Source organism: Chiloscyllium plagiosum, unplaced genomic scaffold (genome assembly GCF_037043375.1).
Source record: "Chiloscyllium plagiosum isolate Xiang-an unplaced genomic scaffold, Cpla_swu_hap1 HiC_scaffold_36, whole genome shotgun sequence".
Classification (NCBI taxonomy): Eukaryota; Metazoa; Chordata; class Chondrichthyes; order Orectolobiformes; family Hemiscylliidae; genus Chiloscyllium; species Chiloscyllium plagiosum.
Window position 1 is genome coordinate 5,461,657 of NW_028270174.1, and position 16,042 is coordinate 5,477,698.

Genomic DNA, 16,042 nt, shown 5'->3' on the forward strand with positions numbered 1-16,042 from the left:
TTAATCAGATAAACATTTGAAGGGAGCAGAATTTGTAGGAGAAATGGTGTGTACGTGAAATGGGACCATCTGGATTTGACTTAAAAAGACCTGGCTTGGAAACAATGCGCCAAATCTTCCAAATACGACTTTTACCATCTAGAAAGACGAGTAGCAATGGGCTGCTTTGTCCAAGATGGTGTCAGGGTTCTTGAGTATTGTTGGAGCTGTACTCCTCAGGCAGGTGGAGAGTATCCCATCATATTGCTGACTTGTGCTTTGCAGATAGTGGATGGGCTTTGAGAAGTTAGGAGATGAGTTACCGGCCACAGTATTCCTAGCCTCTGGCCTGTTCTTGTAGCCACTGCATTTATATGGTGAGTCCAGTTCAGCTCATGGATAATGGTCAGCCCCTGAAATGTTGGTAGTGGGGGATTCAGTGATGTAGATACTATTGAATGCTAAGAGGCGGTGGTTAGTTTGTCTCTTATTGGATATGGCCATTTCCTGGCATTTATGTCGCGCAAATGTTAATTGCCACTTGTAAGCCTAAGTCTGGATGTTGTCCAGATCTTGTTGCATTTAAACATGGACTGCTTCAGTATCTGGGGAGTTGTGAATGGTGTGAAACATTGTGCAATCATCAGCAAATATTCCCATTTCTGACCTAATAATTGGAGGGAAGATCAGTTTTGAAGCAGCTGAAGAAGATTGGGCCTAGGACACTACCCTGAGGAACTCCAGCAGAGATGTCCTGGAGCTGAGATGACGGACCTCCACCAATGCCAACCGTCTTCCTACATATCAGGTATGACTCCAACCACCAAAGAGTTTTACCCCAATTCCCATTGACTCCAGTTTTGTTAAAGCTCCTTATGCCCCACTCAGTCAAATGCAGCTTTGGTGTCAAGGGCTATCACTCTCCCCTCCACTCTGGAATTTAGCTCTTTTCTCCATGTTTGAACCAGGGCTTTAATTAGATCAGGAGCTGAGTGGCCCTGGCAGAACCCAAACTGGGTGTCACTGAGCAGGTTATTGTTGAGCAGTTGCTGCTTGATAGCACTGTTGATGACCTCTTCCATCACTTTACTGATGTTCCAAGAGTAGACTGATGGGGCAGAAATTAGCCAGGCTGGATTTATCCTGCTTTTTGTGTAGAGGACATACCTGAGCAATTTACCCCATTGTTGGGTAGATGCCGATGTTGTAACCCTTTTGATATATCACATGGAGTGAATCGAATAGGATGAAGACTGGTATCTGTAATGCTGGGCACTACTTGAGGAAGCTGAGATGGATCATCAACTTGGCACTTCTGGCTGAAGATATCTATGAATGCTTCAACCTTGACTTTTGCAATGAGGTGCTGGCTTGTTCACCATTGAGGACGGGGATATTTTGGAGCCAGTTCCTCTAGTAAGTTGCTTAATTGTCCACCACCAATCACGACTAGATGTGGCAGAACTGCAGAGGTTAGATCTGATCCATTGATTGTAGGATTGCTAAGCTCTATCACTTGCTGCTTATGCTGTTTGGCATGCAAAAAGTCTGATATGTTCACCAGGCTGCCACCTTGTTGTTTAGCTACAGGCCCTGGGATATCCTCCTGTGCTCTTCATTGAATCTGAACCATTCCATATCACAGTGAGTTCCACATTCTAAGCAGTCCCTCAGTAAAGAGGTTTCTCCAGAATTTCATAATGGGACTATGTGATATTTAAAGCTCCTACGTTTAGGCTGACCTGACTAGTGGAAACACCTTCTCTCGGTATGTACAAACTAAACCTTCCATACTATTAAAGACACTTGAGCAGGCCACCTCTCTCCCTGTCCAGACAGAATTGATGTATGTCTTACCTGAATGGAAATTCGTCTTTGACCATCTGCATACAGACCAGGAATGGATATTCAGAGAACTTCACAGTGGAGATGAAATCGAGTAGGGCCTCAGTTTCCACACTCACCTCAACACCACTCTTAATGAACAAAGAATCCACTGTGATGTTACCAACGACAACCATTGCACCCCTGGAAGAAAACAAAAGCAAGCCGTTTGAGGCTTTACCCCATCTGTGAACATTGAATCCAAAATCCTGTACTTTTGGGAATCTGATAGCCAGATCATTTCCAATTCCCAACCTCACAACACTGGTTTAATATGCAAAAGTCCTAAACCAGCAAGCCCCACTCTTGTTTGGTGAAGCCAGGAGCTGTTGGTAGTGAGGAACTGGCTGGGGAGTGCAACAGAACACAAGATGGTTGTCATCAGCAGTTAGTAGTTGCCTTGTGGGGTGGATCAGGCAGGAGAACTGTGGGCCAGCAGCTGCATGTTCTAAGTGAGTGGCCAAGCGTCAGTCAAGAGGTACCTGAACTGCTCGGCTGAATCGATTTGTGCCATCACTTCGGTATCTCAGTTTGAAGACTTGTTTATATTCCCTTAACACTTTAAGTGAACAACAATATCACACTCTGGCTCTCCACAGCCGTGCACTAATGTGTCCCAGACTGTCATGTAAGACCATAAGACCATAAGACCATAAGACATAGGAGTGGAAGTAAGGCCATTCGGCCCATCGAGTCCACTCCGCCATTCAATCATGGCTGATGTGCATTTCAGCTCCACTTACCAGCGTTCTCCCCGTAGCCCTTAATTCCTCTAGACAACAAGAATCTATCAATCTCGGCCTTGAAGACATTTAGCGTCCCGGCTTCCACTGCACTCCGTGGCAATGAATTCCACAGGCCCACCACTCTCTGGCTGAAGAAATGTCTCCGCATTTCTGTTCTGAAATGACCCCCTCTAATTCTAAGGCTGTGTCCTCGTTTAACTGAAACAATTTCCTAGCATCCACCTTTTCCAAGCCATGTATTATTTTGTACGCCTCTATTAAGTTCTCCCTTAATCTTCTAAACTCCAACGAATACAATCCCAGTATCCTCAGCCGTTCCTCATATGTTAGACCTGTCATTCCAGGGATCATCCGTGTGAATCTCCGCTGGACACGTTCCAGTGCCAGTATGTCCTTCCTGAGGTGTGGGGACCAAAACTGGACACAGTACTCCAAATGGGGCCTAACTATAAAGTCTTAGTAGTACATCTCTGCTTTTATATTCCAACCCTCTTGAGATAAGAGACAACATTGCATTCGCTTTCTTAATCACAGACTCAACCTGCATGTTTACCTTTAGAGAATCCTCGACTAGCACTCCCAGATCCCTTTGTGCTTTGGCTTTATTAATTTTCTCACCATTTAGAAAGTAGTCTATGCTTTTATTCTTTTTGCCAAAGTGCAAGACTTCGCACTTGCTCACGTTAAATTCCATCAGCCATTTCCTGGACCACTCTCCCAACCTGTCGAGATCCTTCTGTAGCCTCCCCACTTCCTCAGTACTACCTGCCTGTCCACCTAACTTCGTATCATCGGCAAACTTCGCTAGAATGCCCCCGGTTCCCTCCTCCAAATCATTAATATATAATGCGAACAGCTGTGGCCCCAGCACCGAACCCTGCGGGACACCGCTCGTCACCGGCTGCCATTCTGAAAAAGAACCTTTTATCCCAACTCTCTGCCTTCTGTTAGACAGCCAATCCTCAATCCATCCCAGCAGCTCACCTCGAACACCATGGGCCCTCACCTTGCTCAGCAGCCTCCCGTGTGGCACCTTATCAAAGGCCTTTTGAAAGTCTAGATAGACCACATCCACTGGGTTTCCCTGGTCTAACCTACTTGTTACCTCTTCAAAAAATTCCAACAGGTTTGTCAGGCATGATCTCCCTTTACTAAATCCATGTTGACTTGTTCTAATCAGACTCTGCTCTTCCAAGAATTTAGAAACCTCATCCTTAATGATGGATTCTAGAATTTTACCAACAACCGAGGTTAAGCTGATTGGCCTATAATTTTCCATCTTTTGCCTTGATCCTTTCTTGAACAAGGGGGTTACAACAGCCATCTTCCAATCATCCGGGACCTTTCCTGACTCCAGTGACTCTTGAAAGATCTCAACCAATGCCTCTGCTATTTCCTCAGCCACCTCTCTCAGAACTCTAGGGTGTATCCCATCGGGGCCAGGAGATTTATCAATTTTAAGACTTTTTAACTTTTCTAGCACTATCTCTTTCGTAATGGCAACCATACTCAACTCAGCCCCGTGACACCCTTTAATTTTTGGGATATTACTCATGTCTTCCACTGTGAAGACTGACGCAAAGTACTTGTTAAGTTCTCCTGCTATTTCCTTATCTCCCATCACTAGGCTTCCTGCATCAGTTTGAAGTGGCCCAATGTCTACTTTTGCCTGTCGTTTGTTTCTTATGTACTGAAAGAAACTTTTACTATTATTTCTAATATTACTGGCCAGCCTACCTTCATATTTGATCCTCTCCTTTCTTATTACACTCTTTGTTATCCTCTGTTTGCTTTTGTATCCTTCCCAATCTTCTGATTTCCCACTGTTCTTAGCCACTTTATAGGATCTCTCTTTTTCTTTAATACATTTCCTGACTTCCTTTGTCAGCCAAGGTTGTCTAATCCCTCCCTGGTTAATCTTTCTTTTCTTGGGAATGAACCTCTGTACAGTGTCCTCAATTATACCTACAAACTCCTGCCATTTTTGCTCTACTGTCTTCCCGGTTAGCCTCTGCTTCCAGTCTATTTTAGTCAGTTCCTCTCTCATGCCCTCATAATTACCTTTATTCAACTGTAACACCATTACATCCGATTTTGCCTTCTCCCTTTCAAACTCCAGACTGAACTCTATCATATTATGGTCGCTACTTCCTAAGGGTTCCCTTACTTTAAGATCTTTTATAGAATCTGGTTCATTGCAAAGCACTAGGTCCAGGCTATGTAATGGCTATGTTAGTAGATGGTAATCCAAAGATCTAGACTAGTAATCTAGAGACACGATTTCAAATCACTCCATTGCAGCTGGGGAGCACAAATTTAATTAACAAAAATCTGGAATAAAATGTAAGACCATAGTAAAGGGGAAACTGAAACAAAAACAGAAATTGCTGAAGAAACTCAGCAGGTCTGGAAGCGTATCTTACTGTCAGACCTGCTGAGTTTCTCCAACAATTTCTGTTTTTGTTTCAGATCTCCACCATCATCAGTTCTTTATTTATATTTTTAAAGGGTAAGCTACTGGATTGTTATAAAGTCTGGTTTACTAATGTTCTTTAGGAAAGGAAATCTGCCATCCTCACCTTCTTGGCTGACATGTGACTCGAGGCCCACAGCAATTAACTGCCCTCTGAACTGGCTGAGCAAAGCATTCAGTTTTACCCTTCCATGGCAATTAAGAGTGGGCAATGAAAACTGGCCCTGTATGCGATACTTATGTCCTATGAATGAATTCAAGGCAAGAGGATGGAATTAAGATACTCATCAACCATGATCTCAGTGAATGGTGGCATTAACTCAATGAGGCTGATTAGCCTCCTCCTTCCTGTCCCAGGTTGTCACAGTAGGTACAGCTGGACGAAAGGCATACAAACCACAGAATGCAAGTTACAGGGAAGACTGTACCTGTTGGTGACGGTGGTTTTAGATTCCTGGTACCACAGGCTGAAATCCATCCCACCGGAGATATCAATGGCCAATCCTCCTTGGAATTCCACTATCGCTTTCAGTCCGGACTGCAGCTGAAAACTCTGAAATTAAAAAAAAGTAAGGCTTCAAGATCTGAAGGACTCTTTGCTGAAACATTGGATTCCCAGTCTATTTCATAGTCACAGAGATATACTGCACAGAACCAGACCCTTTGGTCCAACTCATCCACGCTGACAAGATATCCTAAACTAATCTAGTCCCATTTACCAGCACTTAGCCCATATCCCTCTAAACCCTTCCTATTCACAGACCCATCCAGATGCCTTTTAAATGTTGTAACTTTATCAGCCTCCACTCCTTCCTCTGGCAGTTCATTCCATACATTCCATATTGCCCCTTAGGTCCCTTTTAAATTTTTTCTCTCTCACCCCAAACCCATGCCCTCTAGTTTTGTTTTTTGGATTTGCAAAAGAGCAAACCTTCCTCACACAAGTTACATAGAACTTGCAACATCTTTGACCATTATGTCAGTGTTTGTATTTATCATGTGCCTCCTCCCATCCCATTCCATCACAGCCTATCTGTACCTCGTTTTTTTCCCTGTCATCTATTTATCCAGTTACCTTTTAAATATATCAATACATTCTCTGAGGGAGTGAGCCCCACATTCTCAGTCCTCTCTGGAGTAACGAAGCTTCTCATGAATTTCCTGATCTATTAACGACTGTTTGTTATTTGTGGCTCCTAGTTTTAGGCTACCACCTGCTTGGAATTGTCTTCCCTATATCGACCTGTACTGAAACCCATCCTCATTCTGGAGATTTCTATCAAGTTAACCCTCAGTTTTCTTGTTACTGAGGAAGAGAGGCTTCGACTAATTAATACTGATAACAATGTCCACTCAGATCTGATATTTGCAAATCTTTTTTACACTTTCTCTGGTGTCCCTGGTCTCAAGCCATAGTTACATTTAAAAGGCAGCTACATAAATGCATAAGGAAAAAAAATGTACAGGGACAGGATTATAATCAGTAGAATGGGAGAAGGGGTACAGCATAAACAATAGCAAACACCAGTCAGGCTGAGTAATCTGTTTTTGTGTTGGGTGTTCCATGTCATACTTGATTCAAAGCTTAATCACCATCTACCACCTTCAACATTCAGTCTTTCCAGCTCTGATGCACAGTGGTAGCAGTGTGTATCATCTACAGGATTCATTGCAACAACTCATCAAAAAACCTTCAACAGCACTTTCCAAACCTGTGATCTTTACCATCTAGAGGATGAGGGCAACAGATACTTGGGAACGCAAAGCCACTCACCATTCTGAGTTGGAAATATGTTTTTGTGCCTTCACTGTCACTGGGTCAAAATCCTGGAAGTCCCTTCCTAACAGCACTTTAGGAGTATTTTTGCAAGGTTTGTGAAGGTTTGTAGCTCAGGTTGAGGTTTAGGCTATAGGTTTGCTCGCTGAGCTGCAGGTTTGATATCCAGACGTTTCATTACCTGGCTAGGTTACATCATCAGTGGCAACCTACAAGTGAAGCGAAGCTGTTGTCTCCTGCTTTCTATTTATATCTTTCTCATGGATGGGGTTCCTGGGGTTTGTGGTGATGTCATTTCCTGTTCGTTTTCTGAGAGGTTGATAGATGGTATCTAGATCTATGTGTTTGTTTATGGCGTTGTGGTTGGAGTGCCAGGCCTTTAGGAATTCTCTGGCATGTCTTTGCTTAGTCTGTCCCAGGATAGATGTGTTGTCCCAGTCAAAATGGTGATTTTTTTTCATCCATGTGTAGGGCTACGAGGGAGAGAGGGTCGTGTCTTTTTGTGGCTAGCTGGTGTTCGTGTATCCTGGTGGCTAACTTTCTTCTTGTTTGTCCTACATAGTGTTTGTGGCAGTCCTTGCATGGAATTTTATAGATGACGTTGGTTTTGTCCATGAGTTGTACTGGATCTTTTAAGTTTGTTAGTTTTTGTTTGAGAGTGTTGGTGGGTTTGTGTGCTACTAGGATTCTGAAGGGTCTTAGTAGTCTGGCTGTCATTTCTGAAACTTCTTTGATCTCTGGTAAGGTGGTTAGGGTTTCTGGCTGTGTTTGGTCTGCTTGTCGTGGTTTGTTCTTGAGGAATCTGCAGACTGTATTTTTTGAGTATCCGTTCTTCTTGAATACGTTGTATAGGTGGTTCTCCTCTGTTTTCCGAAGTTCGTCTGTGCTGTAGTGTGTGATGGCTCGTTGGAATAGTGTTCTGATACAGCTTCGTTTGTGTGTGTTGGGATGGTTGCTGGTGTAGTTAAGTATTTGGTCATTGTTTGTCGGTTTTCTGTATACGCAGGTTAGTAGTTCTCCGTTGTCCTTTCTTTCGACTGTGACGTCCAGGAATGCGAGCTTGTTGTCGTTTCCTTCCTCCTTGGTGAACTTTATGCCTATGAGGGTGTTGTTGATGGTGTTAAATGTCTCTTCTATCTTATTTCGTTTTGTGATGGTCAAGGTGTCATCTACTAGCGGACCCAGATTTTTGGTTTGATGGTTGATAGGGCTGTTTGTTCTAGTCTTTGCATTACCGCTTCTGCTATGAATCCTGATCACGGAGATCCCATGGGTGTGCCATTGGTTTCTTTGTAGATTATGTTGTTGAAGGTGAAGTGGGTGGTGAGGCACAGGTCCACTAGCTTCATGATGTTTTAATTAGTAATGTGATTGATGATGGTTGGTGTGTGTGTGTGATGGTCTCTTCTAAAAGTGTGGCGAGTGTTTCCTTTGCTAGGTCGATGTTGATGGAGGTGAACAGTGCTGTTACGTCGAATGAGATCATTGTTTCATCTTCCTCTATTTTGGTGTTTTTGATGATTTTTAGGAATTCCTGGGTGGACTGGATGGAGTGCTGTGACTCTTCTGCTTGGTATTTCAGTCTTGCGTGTAGTTCTTTGGCTAGTCTGTAAGTTGGTGTTCCGGGTAGTGAGACTATGGGTCTGAGGGGGTCTGCTGGTTTATGGATTTTTGGTAGTCTGTAGAATCATGGGGTGTTGGTCCCATCTGGTTTCATTTTCTGGAATTCCATCTTGTTTAATTGTCCGGAATTGTGTAATTTCCTTAAGAGGTATGTAATTTTGTTTCCTAGTTGTGGGGTCGGGTCTGCGAGTAGTGCATTGACTTTCTCCATGTAGTTCCAAGAACCCCATCCAGGAGAAAGGTATAAATAGAAAGCAGGAGACAACAGCTTCGCTTCACTTGGAGGTCGCCACTGATGATGTTACCTAGCCAGGTAATGAAACGTCTGGATATTAAACCTACAGCTCAGCGAGCAAACCTACACCCTAAACTATAGGAGTACTTACACAAGATGCAGTGGTTCAAGAAGATACCTCACCACCTTCTTAAAGGCAATTAGGAATGAGCAACAAATGCTGGTCATATCCCATTGCTATGATTTCAGCTGATGGTAAGACCGGACAAGGTAGATCCCAGAATGAAATCTGGCTTGGTAGATCATATGTTTATTTATTGCAATTGATTGCCCTGGTCTGCCTGTCATAAACCCAGTAGTATAAACATTTCATCCATTAACAGCACAGGCTTGTGGCCAGGGAATTAACTGAAATCATGTGTCTGCTTGGAACTGAGATACTTAGGCCACTGTTCCAAATTACTTTCTGACCTTTTAAAAGAAAATCCTTCACCAAACTGACCAAAATCTATTTTCCTCTATTTTAAATTCCAAATCACAAATGATAATAACATATATGCCTTCATTAAACCACTAATATTTTTGCAAATCATACACAGGATTAACAAAGGAATCTAAATTAAAATTCTACATTTGAGCAATATCAATTAAAAAGAACATTCTAATTAAGGTCAAGTAACCAACAAATAAAAATCAAAGGTCTAAACTGTTAAACTCAATGGCTATTTAAAAACCCAGAAGTGAAGGTTGATGGAGATGAGCAGGTACCTTTGCATGATCAACAAGCAAAATAAGGCCTTTGACCACATTCATTGGCTCTCCCGTCGCTGTGAACATCTTGGCCATTAAGTCACTGTAGCCTCGGAAGAAGGTAACTGGTTTAAGCTGGACATCAAACAGTACTGCGGACATTCCAGCCAGTGACTCAAGGTCGCCCTCGCCCTCATCGGCCTTTGCGGCTATAAGAGACTCTAAACCCTGGGCTTCAATCACAACCTGCAGAAAATAAAAATAGCATGAAATCTCAAGTAGCCCTCCTGCAGAGACACCAGCAACCCGCCTTTATCCAGGCTGACATTCCCAGGGCAGTACTGAAGCACTGACAGAGGTATAGCCCTGTAGGTCAGACATTAAACCTCACAGGTGAACGCAAAAGATCCCATGACTTTATTTCAAAGAATATCGGGTTGATGACAGCCAGAGAGGTTATCATCACCACAAATAATAGAACAGGCTGGTGTCTCTTATTTACATAAAACAAAGTCTGAGGGTTGACATTTCATTCATTCCTGGGGTGTGGGCATCACTGGCTAGCGTAGCATTTATTGCTCAGAGAGCAGTTAAGAGTTAACCCCATTGTTGTGGGTCATATGAAGTCCCAGACCAGATAAGGACAGCAGATTTCCTTCCCTGAAGAGCATTATTGAACCAGATGGAGTTTTAAGACAATCAACAATGGCCTCCTGGTCATCATTAGGCCTTTTTTAAAATTCCAGATTTTATTTTTAATTTAGTTCAAATTTTAATCATCTGCCATAGTAGGGTTTGAACCTATGACTGCAGAACATTAACCTGCATGGGAGTGTGGGAATCTGGATTACAGCCCAGTGACATTACCACTACACCACGGTCTCTTGCAGAGAGATCTGATGGAGGTCTGTAAAACTATGAGGGAATTCATTAGGATCAGTGTAGAGAAGATGTTTCTAATTATGGGGAGATCAAAAACATCGGGTCTTACAACAAGATGGTCAATATTAAATCCAGTCAGAAATTCAGGAGAAACCCCTACATCCAGAGAGTGGCAACAATGGGGAACTCACTCTAACATTGATCTGGCTATGCTGCTGCAGGATATTTAGAGTCTGCTCAGGTAATGAAACATTAAATTAAATTAAGAAACATATTACTGTGACTTAGGCATGCCAAGAGACAGCAAGAGAGGGCAAATTCAAATGACATTGTGTCACTTCCTGTGATGGTGTAGACTGTAGCTCATTAGCATCTTGCACAGTTAAAGATTAACCCTTATACTATCATAGCTGCCACAGTTTGAGGCAAATGGTATTGATGGCTTTATAGGAAAGTTAGAGAAACACAAGGGGAAGCAATAAACAGAAGGTCGGGGCAATGGAGTGAGGTGAAGTCAGTTGGGAGGAGGCTCATGAGGAGTACAAACACTGACAAGGGCCAGTTGGGCCAAAGAGCCAGATTCAGTGATGTAAAATCAATGCCCATTTCTGTAGCAACTCTCACCTCTGCCAGAACTACGTCTGACAAAAAGTCTGGTTCTTGAAACTCTTTGAACCTTGATTTTAATTCTGTGAAGAGGGCACATTTTGATAGGTTAAAATCGGATCCGTTAACCCTGATTTTCACCCTGTTTTACCGGCTTTCCAGCATTTCCTGCCTTTATGCCAGGAATAGGTATTTAAATGAGTCCAAATGTTTTTTGGACAAAACTTTGCTTGTTCCAATAAGAAAATGATTTAACCAATGAAAGCCTTTGTTATAAAAGAATGATGATTTTGAGTTATAACATACCTGGGTAGCTTGCAGCTCTGTCTCCTGGCTGAAAATAAAGATGTTCATGTTGCTTTTTCTTAGGATGCCGGATCCCGAGTACAGAATGTCCAGACTATAGGTAGATGATGAGTCAGTTCCCTCTGAAAAACAGGAAGATTGCCCCGGTAATTCGCCCTGAATGAGCTTGGTGGAGACATGACCCACTCAGCAGGAAGCATCTAGCACCAGGGTTTCTTCTGCCTTTCTGCATTCACACTGCACCCCCCCCTCCCCCAACACTCCCATGACAACCCTCCTCCCGTACACACAAACACCCAAATACATAGATCCAATAGGAAACACTGATTCGAATGAACATAAGGAATGGGTTAGGTGAATTGGCCTTCGTGTCCAGAGATGTGCAGGCTAGGTGGATTAGCCATGAGAAATTCAGAGTTATAAGGTATGGAAGTGGGTCATGGTGGGATGCTCTTCTGAGGATCAGTGAGGACTTGATGGGCCAAATGGCCTGCTTCCCCACTGTTGGGATTCTAATTCCATTCTAAATCCAACAGAAGTAGCCATTCAGCCCACTGAGCCTGTCCTGCTATCCAGTGCAATCATGGCTGATTGAATGCTTCAGTGCCTTTTACTCACCCCATCTCCATAACCTTGTACACTACTGATAATCAGAAAGATATGAATTGCTACGTTTAACAGACTCAGAGATTGAGCCTCCAAGTCCCTCAGTGGGGGAGAATTCCAAAGTTTCACTATCCTTAGAATAAAATTGTTTCTTCTCAGTTCAGACCTAAATCACACCATCATCCCTATTTTTGAATTGTGTCTCTTGGTTCTAGACGATCCAACCTGAAGAAATAATTTGCCAATATCCACCTTGTCTATCCCTTTCAGTATTTTGTGGCTTTTAATGAGATCACCCCACGTTCTTTGAAATTGTAGAGAATACAGAACCAGTTTGCCCAATCTGTCTGCATGTAGCGGTCCCACCACCCTGGGAACCTTTGTTGCACACCCTCTATGGCCAGTAATATCTCCCCTGAGATAAGTAGAATAAAACAGCACACAAAGCTTTTTCTAACATTCCTGACAACGTTATATTACTTTGAAAGGTGCTATATGAATGTTGCTGTTGTTGTCATACGTTTCATGTATCCTGAGTAGGCTGATGAGGAGCCAATCTTGGAGAAACGGTCATAGTTGTGGACGACAGTATCTTTTAGAACCTTCCATATCATTTCACTGAGGGATAAAATAGACATGGTTAGGAACATAGCACCATGATCAATTGCCAGTTGAGGTCTGCTATAATGTGTTTCAATATACAGCAAATTTACTTATAGATCATAAGACAATGAGACGTAGAAATCAAAGTAGGCCATTCAGCCTGTCGAATCTACTCTACCATTCAGACCTTGGCCGATCTGATAATCCTCAACTCCACTTTCTTGCGTTTTCCCTACAACCCTGATTAAAAATTTATTTCAGCCTTGAATAAACTTAATGACCCAACTTCTACATCCCTTGGTGGTAAAGAATTCCAAGATTCACTCCCCTCCAAGAGAAGAAACTCCTCCTTATCTCTATCTTAAATGTCCAACCCCTTGTCCTGAGATGATGCTGTCTGGTCCTAGAGTCTCCCACAAGGGGAAACAACCTTTCCACATCGATCCTACAGAATCTTGTATGTTTCAATAAGGGCATCCTGGCGTGTTAGTTTCTTACAGCTGTCAAAAGTGGTAAATCATTATTTAAATTTTCATTTTGTTAGTTAAAAATATTGCTGAGAAAAGACATATTTTGTTAAAGATTTTCATCCTGCGCATGATAAATTAAACTGCATTTATTTCAATGCAAGAGGCCTAACAGGGAAGGCAGATGAACTCGGGGCCTGGTTAGCAACATGGGACTGCGATATCATAGCAATTACTGAAACGTGGCTCAGGGATGGACAGGACTGGCAGCTTAATGTTCCAGGATACAAATGCTACAGGAAGGACAGAAAGGGAGGCAAGAGAGGAGGGGCGTGTGGCGTTTTTGATAAGGGATAGCATTACAGCTGTACTGAGGGAGAATACTCCCGGAAATACATCCAGGGAAATTATTTGGGTGGGACTGAGAAATAAGAAAGGGATGATCACCTTATTGGGATTGTATTATAAACCCCATAATAGTCAGAGGGAAATTGAGAAACAAAATTGTAAAGAGATCTCGGTAGGGGATTTTAACTTTCCAAACATAGACTGGGACTGCCATAGTGTTAAAGTTTTAGATGGAAAGAAATTTGTTAAGTGTGCACAAGAAAATTTTCTGATTCAATATATGGATGTACCTACTAGAGAAGGTGCAAAACCTGACCTACTCTTGAGAAATAAGGCAGGGCAAGTGACTGAGGTGTCAGTGGGGGAGAACTTTAGGGCCAGTGACCGTAATTCTATTAGTTTTAAAATAGTGATGGAAAAGGATAGACCAGATCTAAAAGCTGAAGTTCTAAATTGGAGAAAGGCTAATTTTGACAGTATTAGGCAAGAACTTTCAAAAGCTGTTTGAGGGCAGATTTTCACAGGTAAGGGGACAGCTAGAAAATGGGAAGCTTTCAGAAATGAGATAACAAGAATCCGGAGTTAGTATATTCCTGTTAGGGTGAAAGGGAAGGCTGGTAGGTGTAGGGAATGCTGGATGACTAAAGAAATTGAGGGTCTGGTTAAGAAAAAGAAGGAAGCATATGTCAGATATAGACAAGATAGATCGAATGAATCCTTAGAAGAGTATAAAGGCAGTAGGAGTGTACTTAAGAGGGAAATCAGAAGGGCAAAAATGGGACATGAGATAGTTTTGGCAAATAGAGTTAAGGAGAATCCAAAGGGTTTTTACAAATACATTAAGGATGAAGGGGTAACTAGGGAGAGAATAGGGCCCCTCAAAGATCAGCAAGACAGCCTTTGTGTGGAACCGCAGGAGATGGGGAGATACTAAACGAGTATTTTGCATCAGTGTTTACTGTGGAAAAGGATATGGAAAATATAGAGTGAAGGGAAATAGATGGCGATATCTTGAAAAATGTCTATATTACAGAGGAGGAAGAGCTGGATGTCTTGAAACACATAAAAGTGGATAAATCCCCAGGATCTGATCAGGTGTACCCTAGAACTCTGTGGGAAGCTAGGGAAGTGATTGCTGGGCCCCTTGCTGAAATATTTGTATCATTGATTGTCACAGATGAGGTGCTGGAAGACTGTAGGTTGGCTAACGTAGTGCCACTGTTTAAGATGGGTGGTAAGGACAAGCCAGGGAACTATAGACCGGTGAGCCTGACATTGGTGGTGGGCAAGTTGTTGGAGGGAATCCTGAGGGACAGGATCTACATGTATTTGGAAAGGCAAGGACTAATTAGGAATAGTCAACATGGCTCTTGCAAGGGAAATCATGTCTCACAAATTTGATTGAGTTTTTTGATGAAGTAACAAAGAGGATTGATGAGGGCAGAATGGTATACATGATCTATATGGACTTCAGTAAGGCCTTCGACAAGGTTCCCCATGGGAGACTGGTTAGCAAGGTTAGGTCTCATGGAATACAGGGAGAACTAGCCATGTGGATGCAGAACTGGCTCAAAGGTAGAAGACAGAGGGTGGTGGTGGTGGGTTGTTTTTCAGACTGGAAGCCTGTGATCAGTGGAGTGCCACATTTGTGGGCGGCATGGTGGCACAGTGGTTAGCACTGCTGCCTCACAACACCAGAGACCCAGGTTCAATTCCCGCCTCAGGCGATTGACTGTATGGAGTTTGCACATTCTCCCCGTGTCTGCGTGGGTTTCCTCCGGGTGCTCCGGCTTCCTCCCACAATCCAAAATGTGCAGGTCAGGTGAATTGACCATGGGAAATTGCCCGTAGTGTTAGGTGAAGGGGTAAATGTAGGGGACTGGGCGCATTGCGCTTCAGCGGGTCGGTGTGGACTTGTTGGGCCGAAGGGCCTGTTTCCACACTGTAAGTAATCTAATTTGAATGTGAGCAAAAGAGGTATAGTTAGTAAGTTTGTAGATGACCTACCAAAATTGGAGGTGTAGTGGACAGCGAAGAGGGTTACCTCAGCGTACAACGGAATCTTGATCAGACGGGCCAATGGGCTCAGAAGTGGCAGATGGAGTTTAATTTAGTTAAATGTGAGGTGCTGCATTTCGTGAAAGCAAATCTTAGCAGGACTTATACACTTAATGGTAAGGTCCTATGGAGTGTTGCTGAACAAAGAGACTTTGGAGTGCAGGTTCATAGCTCCTTGAAAGTGGAGTCGCAAGTAGACAAGATAGTGAAGAAGGCAGCTAGTATGCTTTCCTTTATTGGTCAGAGTATTGAGTAGAGGAGTTGGGAGGTCATGTTGCACCTATACAGGACACTGGTTAGGCCACTGTTTGAATATTGTGTGCAATTCTGCTCTCCTTCCTACCAGAAGGATGTTGTGAAACTTGAAAGGATTCAGAGAAGATTTACAAGGATGTTGCCAGGGTTGGAGGATTTGAGCTATCGTTAGAGGTTGAATAGGCTGGGGCTGTTTTCCCTGGAGCGTCGGAGGCTTAGGGGTGACCTTATAGAGGTTTATAAAATCATGAGGGACATGGATAGGATAAATTGACAAAGTCTCTTCCCTGGGCTGGAGGAATCCAGAATTAGAGGGCATAGATTTAGGGTGAGAGGGCAAAGATATAAAAGAGACCTAAAGGGCAACCTTTTCACACAGAGGGTGGTACGTGTATGGAATGAGCTGCCAGATGAAGTGGTGGAGGCTGGTACAATTGCAACATT

The 16,042-nt window shown here is 43.0% G+C and overlaps 1 protein-coding gene across 1 annotated transcript in view; it reads right to left on the bottom strand.

Annotated features, from left to right (window-relative positions):
* The window catches only part of mttp (microsomal triglyceride transfer protein), a 62,255-nt gene that overhangs the window by 4,362 nt on the left and 41,851 nt on the right, over positions 1–16,042 (bottom strand). Inside the window, exons 13-17 of the mRNA XM_043674459.2 lie at positions 12,388–12,485; positions 11,262–11,383; positions 9,486–9,713; positions 5,511–5,635; positions 1,837–2,007 (exon numbers count right to left, since the gene is read on the bottom strand). Of these exons, the coding sequence (XP_043530394.2) occupies positions 1,837–2,007; positions 5,511–5,635; positions 9,486–9,713; positions 11,262–11,383; positions 12,388–12,485 (744 nt within the window). The remainder of the gene's footprint in view (positions 1–1,836; positions 2,008–5,510; positions 5,636–9,485; positions 9,714–11,261; positions 11,384–12,387; positions 12,486–16,042) is intronic.